This window comes from Musca vetustissima, unplaced genomic scaffold (assembly GCF_032173495.1).
Source record: "Musca vetustissima isolate MV318-11 ecotype Yass unplaced genomic scaffold, APGP_CSIRO_Mvet_v1 utg82411, whole genome shotgun sequence".
Lineage (NCBI taxonomy): Eukaryota > Metazoa > Arthropoda > Insecta > Diptera > Muscidae > Musca > Musca vetustissima.
In genome coordinates this window covers 78,707-87,423 of record NW_026874298.1, presented here as the reverse complement: position 1 = coordinate 87,423, position 8,717 = coordinate 78,707, and the positions used below count along the sequence as shown (strand labels likewise).

At 28.3% G+C, this 8,717-nt stretch overlaps 1 protein-coding gene across 1 annotated transcript; it reads right to left on the bottom strand.

The window, feature by feature from the left end:
* Positions 1 to 5,164: 5,164 nt before the first annotated feature.
* On the bottom strand, positions 5,165 to 7,840 carry LOC133332343 (frizzled-2). The gene is given in 1 exon segment (XM_061540745.1): positions 5,165 to 7,840. A coding segment is annotated over 1 exon segment (2,622 nt). The 3' UTR covers positions 5,165 to 5,218.
* Between the last annotated feature and the right edge of the window lie 877 nt (positions 7,841 to 8,717).

Below are 8,717 nucleotides of genomic sequence, written 5' to 3'. Positions count from 1 at the left end.
ATCAAATTATACTATATGTCGTCCTGCAAAATAAATCTCTAACTTTATTCCATATAGAAGAACCATGGATATCAAATTCGGTGTTTTAATCAGAATTTCCATTTTGTCACCTATTTCGACTTTTTCCAAATTTTTCGGAATTTGACCGACAAGATCTGCTTCTAGCTGCATGCAGTCAATAGCAAAAATGTTCTCCACCGAATTCTACTATAAATCGTCCTGCAAAAGAAATCTCTAACTATAGTTCAAATCGATGAAATACCGATATAAAACTGGAGTTTTTTAAATAAGTCAATTTTCCATCTTTATCGACCTTTTCCGAATTGTTCGAGATTTGACCCACAACACCTCTTCCTAGAGGCATGCAGTCAATGGAGAAAATATTCTCCATCAAATTTCACTATAGGCCGTCCTGTAAAAGAAATTTGTAGCTATAATATTTATCAGTGAAATATGGGTATCAACTAAAGACTTTTAACTGAAAATCTCTAAAATAGAAAAAATTAAAATTAACCAAAGAAAATTCGAACCAAACTGAAAGCAACCAAGTCTAACTAAAAAAAAATCGAATTAACCGAAAAAAATCCAAATCTAACATAAACCAACCAAATTTAAAATAATAAATAAAACAAAAAAATTTAATTATTTTTTTTTATAATTTTTTTTCTTAATAAAAAAATCAGTTTTTATTGCAATTTTCGTTTTCATTTCGTAATGGTTTTTTGTTTGCGTTTTGTTTCTTATTTAGGATTATAATAAATTCATGGAGTTGTGTGTGTGTGTTTTTTACGCAATAATAATTATAATAATTAATAATAATAATAGTAGTATAGGTAGGTAGGATTAAAAAGGTTTCGTTTGTTTTACACATAAGTTATAAATATTATTTTTTTTGTTTATTATATATATATATAATTTTTATATATAATTATATTAAAATTATAGAGAATATATTTAATATTGATTTTTTAAAATAAAAAATGAAATTAAAATTTATATATAAGAACTTTTTACAACAATTATGATGAGTAAGGGTATGTATGAGAGAGAGAGGGAGAGGAAGAAGAAGAGAGTAAAGAAATAAAAAATTTAATTTTAATTAACAAAAGAAAAATATGGAACACAATAAAAAATAAAAGAAAATTAAATAATTTTTAATTAAAAAAATAATTTTTTTAATAAAAAAATAATTTTTTTTAAAAAAAAATTTTTTTTAATTAAAAAAATAATTTTTTTAACAGAAATTTTTTTAATTAAAAAATTAATTTTTTTAAAAAAATAATTTTTTTTAATTAAAAAAAATTTTTTTTTAATTAAAAAAATATTTTTTTAATTAAAAAAATATTTTTTTTAATTAAAAAAATATTTTTTTAATTAAAAAAATAATTTTTTTAATTAAAAAAATAATTTTTTTAATTAAAAAAATATTTTATTAACAGAAATAATTTCTTTAATTAAAAAATTAATTTTTTTTAATTAAAAAATAATTTTTTTTAATTAAAAAAATTAATTTTTTTTAAAGAAAAAAATTTATTTTTTTAATTAAAAAAATAATTTTTTTAATTAAAAAAAATTTTTTTTTTTTTTAATTAAAAAAAATTTTTTTAATTAAAAAATTTTTTTTTTTTTTTTTTTAATTAAAAAAATATTTTTTTTAATTAAAAAAACACTTTTTTAAATTAAACAAATAATAATTTTTAATTAAAAAAATATTTTTTATAATTAAAAAATATTTTTTTAAAAAAAAATTATTTTATTTTTTAATTAAGAAAATATTTTTTTTAATTATAAAAAATATTTTTTTTAGTTGAGCTTAAATGCTTTTTATCTGGGGTTGGTTTTGAAATTTTTTCTTCTTCTACCTTCATTTCTTTGTTTGAATTTTTTTGTTTTGCTTATTTTTGTTTCTTTTGTTGTTGTTTTTTTTATTTTCTGGAAAAGAAAAATGCATTCATACAAGACTTTTTTGGATTTTCATTTTTTTTTTGTTTTCGTTACTTATAATTATTATTTTTTTTAAATACATATTTTTTAATTTTATTTATAATTACTTTTTATTTATAATTATTTTTATAAATTACTATTTACAATTGTTTTTTTTTCTTTGTTGTTAGTTTTTAACTTAATGTTAATTTTCTTTTTAATTTTAAATTAGTTTTTTATTTTTATTTCATATATATATAATATTATAAACTTTTATTTTCTTTGTATAGGTTTTCTTTTTTGTTATGGTTGTGTATGTGTGTGTTTGGTTGGGGAGGAGAGGGAAAGGTTTTTTTGTCTCTAAAAAAATTATGAAATTTATTTTTTACAATTTAATTTAATTTTTTTTATTTAATTTTTTTTTTGATATTTATTCGATTGTTTTTGTAGTAGTAGTACTGTGGTGTGGAAAATATATAGAGGGTGGGGGTATGGTACCAAAGGGCTTTGAAAAAGGTCCCTAAATTTTATTTTCAGAAAATTTGCACTGGGCTTTTTGTTATTTTTTTCTTGAGACCCTAGGGTATCCCTTTCCTGTTTTTTTCTGGTTGGCCCTTTTTATTGTTGTTGTAAATTTTGTATTATGGCTTTTGCATGTTGTTGTTGTTATTTTTCTTTTATTTTTTTGGCAGTGGCAGTTTCCATGGTTTACCCTTTTTAATTTTCATCACGGTTATTATTTCTATTTTCGTCTGTAGATTTGTTTTTAATTTATTTTTTTATTTATTTGTTAATTTTTTTATAAATTTAAGTCAGTCTATTTTTAAGAAAAAAATTAATATATATATATATTTTTTTTTAAATGAAATATTTTTTAAACAATTAATTTTTTTTAAAAAAATTAAAATTTTTTAAAAATTCAATTTTTTTTAAAAAAATTAAAATTTTTTAAATTATTTTTTTTAGAAAATTATTTTTTTTTAATTAAAATTAAAAAAAACGAAAAATATTCCTTTTTAAAAAATTAAAAAAAGTAAAATTTTTGTCTTTGGAAAAATTTTAATTTTTTAAAAACAGTTAATCTTTTTATTAAAATTTTTTAAATTCAAAATTTTTAAAAATATATACTCAAAATTTTTTAAAAAATTCAAAATCTTTAAGAAATTCAAATTTTTTTAAAAAAATTTTAGAAATTTTTAATCTTTTTTAAAATACCTTTAGTTAAAATGTTTTCAAATTAAAACAAGTAAAATTTTTCTTTCTAACAAAATTTAATTTCTTAAAAAAATGTATTTCATTTAATTAAACATCTTTTAATTAAAAAAATTAATTTAAAACAAATTGTAATTAAAAAAATATTTTTTTTTAAATAAAAATATTTAATCTTAAAAAAGAATTTAATTTTTTTTAAAGAAATATTTTAAATTTTTTATTTTTTTTAATTAAATTTTTTTTCAAATTAAAATAAGTAAATTTTTTTCTTTTAAAAAAATTTAATTTCTAAAAAAATTGAATCTTTTTAATTAAACATGAAAAAAATATAAAATGTATCTTTATTAATTTTTTTAATTAAAAAAAATTGATTTAAAACAAAATGTAATTTGAAAAACATTTTTAACCTTTTTGAAAAATTAAAAAAAATCAAAAATTTGTTAAAAAAATAAATTTTTTAAATTCAAAAATTTTTTTTAAAAAATTCAAAAAATAATTTTTTTTAAATTCAAAAAAACATTTTTTTAAGAAAATGTTTCAATCGTTTTAAACTATCTTTAATTAAAATTTTTTCAAATAAAAAAAAAGGAAAAATTTTTCTTTTGAAAAAAATGAATTTTTAAAAATTAATCTTTTTAATTAAACATTTTTTAAAAAAATGTAAAATATATCTTTATTAATTTTTTTAATTAAAAAATAATAATTTAAAACATAATGTAATTTAAAAGAAAATAATTTTTTAAAAAGAAAAATATTTAATCTTATAAAAGGAATTCAATTTTTTTTAAAGAAAAAGTTTTAATCTTTCTAAAATTTTTTAACATTATATTTAAATTAATTTTTTGTTTTAAAAAATTAAATTCCTGTTGAAAGAATAAAAATATTTCTTTTTAAAAAACTGAAATCCTTTAAAAAATTAAAATTTAATTTGCTAAAAAATTTTGAATCTTTCTAGCAAAAATTTTAATCACTTTTAAAAATTAAAAATATTTCAAAAAAATTCAAAACTTGATTTAAATTTTTTTAATTAAAAAAAATAATTAAAAAAAAAATTAATAAAAAAATAAATAAAAAAATATTTTTGTGAAATTAAAGCTTTTTTTAATTAATATTGCTCATAAAAATTACTTATTTTTTTTAATTAAAACAATTAAATTTCCTTTATAAGATTAAACATTTTTCTTTTTAAATTAATTAATTTTTTTTACAAAATTAATTTTTTTAAAATTATTTTTTTAATTAAAAAGATACATTTCAAATTTTTTAAACATTTTTAATTTTTTAAAAAAGATAATTTTTTTTAGCAAATTAATTTTTTTTAATTAAAAACTAATTTTTTTAAATAAATCAAAATTTAATATTTACAAAAAATTAGTTTCTTAAAAAATTTTGATTATTAAAAAAATTAATTAAAAAAAAATTCTTTAAAAAATTTTTATTTTTTTAAAAAAATTAGTTGTTTAAAAAATTTTTAATTTAAAAAAATATATATGAAGGAAAAAATAGTTTGTTTATTTTAAATAAACATTTGTTGTTGTTGTTTTTTGTTATTGTAATTTTTAAAAATATTGTGCTTTATGTTTAATTAATTATTTATATATTTAATTTTTTTGAAAACATAACCTCAATTATTTATTATTTATTTTTAAAGAGAGTGAGAGCGAGAGAGAGTACTTCTGAGAGAGAGCATCTAGCTCCCTTGTGAAAATTATTTTTTTTTTGTTATGGAAAAAATTATAGTGGACTAGATTTTTATATATAGTTTTTTTTTAAATATTATTTTGTAGTTGTTGTTGTTATTTTTATTATTTTATTTTTTTAAAAAATTAAAAACTACTTTACTAGAATTTAATATGGCGGCTGAATTCTTTTCTTTGTACAAGAAAAAATAATTAAAAAAAAAATAAAATATTTTTTTTTTTTTTTTAAAAAAACCTAACCTCCCAAAAGTAGCTGAAGACAATTCTAACCTCAAAAAATTTTTTTGGATTTTTTTTTCAAATTCCCCATTTTTCCCGAGGCCTTACAATTGACTAAAACTACTTGTGGATACCCAGTGATTTGTATCTGGCCGTACCATTAACTATATAGGACCATAATCGCTTAAGGCCTGGCCCGGATGTTGATTACCAGGCCCGCCTGGTAGTGAGACCACCACAGATACGGCCCGCGAATCGACCATGCCGGGACCGGGCTGACCCTGGCCACCATTGCCACCGCCCCCATTGCCATAGACATTGCCGGGCGTGTTCATGCCCCCGCCCCCATTTCCACCACCACCACCCACACTACCATGCATTAAACTGCCAGGAGGAGCCCCAACACCACCAACACCGTGCATGCCACTGCCGCCGCCAACTGTACTATTACCCGCCGTGCTCATTAGCGTACCGCCGCCACCACCACCATGACCACCCAGCACGCTACCGCCGCCAATTGTACTGCCGCCGCCGCCGCCACCACCGCCCATCGTTGAAGCTCCGCCTGACTCTCCATGTCATACATGACTGGCGGCAGGCTGTTTCAAAACATGATGGTGCAAGTGGTGATGGCTGGTGGAGGCCACCGAGGCACCGCCCGCCTGGGTGTATGGGGTTGCCAGCAGTGATCCGGCCGCGGATCCTACTGGCATACCCATGCCAGAGCCAGCATAGGGATGTGGTATGGGTGGGCGTTGTTTGATGAGAGCCTGATTGGCACCGGTGCGATCCGGCTGGCCAAACAGACGTCTCCAGAAACGTCGCCAACTTTCCAATGTCTTGCCAGACCATATCCATACGCCGGATGTTATGCCCACCGCCAAGGCCATAAAGTATTTCAACATCAGTACAGAGTAGAGGGGTTTCCTGCCCGGACCCTTTATCTGGGCACAAGGGCAGGCCAGGGCCTTGATCCAATCCTCAAAATATGCAGCCTCATACAAATAACAGCCAATGACAATTGTGGCCGGGACGGTGTACAACACCGAAAATATGCCAATGCGGATCATGAGCTTTTCCAATTTATCTGCCTTAACGCCGGCTCCCACACCACCCTGCTGCTTGATGACAGATCTGATGCGGAAGAGAGAGACAAAACCAGCCATTAGGAAGGTGGTGCCAATGACGAGATACACAAACAAGGGAGCCAAGACAAAGGTCTTCAGATGATCCGGATTCAGGTTGCCAACATAGCAGATACCCAAAATGGGGTCACCATCCACAGCTGGGAGCAATAACACCGCCACCGATTGCACAGTGGGGATCAACCACGCCGCCAAATGGAAATACTGCGAATGCTTGGTAATGGCCTCATTACCCCATTTCAGACCAGCAGCCAGGAACCAGGTGAAACTCAAAATCACCCACCATATCGATGAGGCCATGCCAAAGAAATAGGTCATCAAAAACACCAGGGTACAGGAGTGGGGTCCCGTTGAACTCTCCTTCAACAAACGGCCATCACAGGCAATCTCCTCATTCTGCAGGAAATTCTTTGACAAATACCCAACCGATACCATGAAGTAACAGGCCGAGAGGAAAACTATGGGCCTCTCGGGGTATTTAAACCTTTCGGTGTCTATGATGAACGTGGTCAGTGTCATTAGGGTGCTGCAGAAGCACAGACCCGACCACAGGGTTATCCATATGCCGGCGAACTCCTTTTCGTCGTTTGTGAAGAACGGGCCCTTGCAGGGTATGGCGCAATTTTGAACGCCGGCGATTCTTGACACAGTCGAGTTCATGTACCAGGGATAGTGCATTGTCGGTGGTTGCATCATTTGGGCTTCCTTCCCCAGGAGTATTAGTGGTGGGCGACATGAGCATGTGCATTCCTTTGCGTTTGTTTTTTCTCCTAGGGAGCTTTGGCAGTTTTTTGAATTTTTTCCTTTGCATTTTTGGGAACCGGAGGAGCTGCCTGATTGTTTGCCACGTTTGCCGCCGCTGCCGCCGCCACCACCACCGGACATTGAGCCACCAGCACCACCGCTTGAACCATCTCCACGACCCGAGCCAGATGAGGAAGAGCCACCCGCTCCACCGGAACCACCCGAAGAACTGGAATCCGTATATGAAGGCTGTTCCATACAAAGATTTTCTGGATCACCATGAAAGGGTAAACGTTCGCAGGCCATACGTTCTGGCCACTCAAAGCTATATTGCTGCATAATGGGGGCACATCCTGCTCGGGCACGTTCGCAAACCGAACGACACACTGGCAATGGCTTGTGATAATCCTCCAAACAGATGGGTGTATACATAGAGCACAGGAAAAACTTTAAATCCGCTGAACATCTAATTTCCACCAATGGCCAAAATTGATGGACCTCCAGGCCAGCTTCATCCTGTGTTTCATGATTCATTTCATTGGGGAAAGAGGTCATGTTGTAACCAATTCCCCTGCACATGGGTATGGTGATTTCTTCACATCTTGAATTGGGATCTTTGGGTATTGCGGGAAGTCCAAAACCAGGCGCCGGGCTGACTTCCATTGAATGTAGCCCGCCCATGCCCATATTGCCAAGGCCACCAACTCCACCGCCGACGCCGCCGGCACCACCACCATTATCGCCCATGTGTTGCAGGCCGTCGGCGTGACATGTGTGTGGAGAGAGGGAGAAGATCAGTAACGCGATGAGTAGTGAAGAAGAGAGTAGGCAATGCCTTCGCCAGAGATTTGTTAGAGCTGTCATTATTGCAGGTGTTCTCATTGACGAGGATGTCATTTTTGAAAGTTGTGTAGATTTGTTGTTGTTGTTGTTGTTTTTTTTTTAATATAGGGGGCCAACTACCACCCTTTACGATTTGTTGTTGTGTTTTGTTTTTCTTTTGTGATAGCTGCGCTTTACTTGTTGTTTTCAATTAAGAGAGATATCCTTAAGAGCAAGAGAGAGCGTAAGAGTGAGAGTGTGAAAGAGAGCTGTTGTAGTCGTTTTATCTTTCGTTGATATATCCAAATTTGATTTCCAGCGTCAAATGTGAAGATTTTGAAATTTAAAAAATATCTGCAAAGAGAAGAAGGAGAAAAAGCGAATTAATATTTTGTGGATAAAAATTATATAAATTAATAATTTATATATAAGAAAAATAAAAATTAACAAGAAAAATATTAAATTAGTAAAAATTAGGATCCATAATTATAATTTTTTTTTTTTTATTTCAGAGTCGATTTACGCATGTCCGCCTGTCCATGTTAAATTGTAAACAAAGTACAGGTCGCATTTTTGGTTTGAATTGGATGAAATTTGACACAGCTCACTTATTTGGCCCAAGGACGAACCCTATTGAAATTGGGAAAAATCGGTTCAGATTTAGATATAGCTTCCATATATATTTTCGCCCGATTTAAGGTAAATGGTGCACCAAAGTCCCTAAATATGCTTCGATTTGCACGAAATTTGGCACAGAGTACTGAATAAAGCCTAGAATGATGTATGCAAAGTTTTGTGAAAATCGGTTCAGAGGTAGATATAGCTCCCATATATATTTTCGTCCGATTTTATGTAAATGGTGCATCAAAATCCTTACATATCTTTCGATTTGCACGGAATTTGGCATAGAGTACCTAATTAAGTCTAGAAAGACGTGTGTTAAATTTCATGG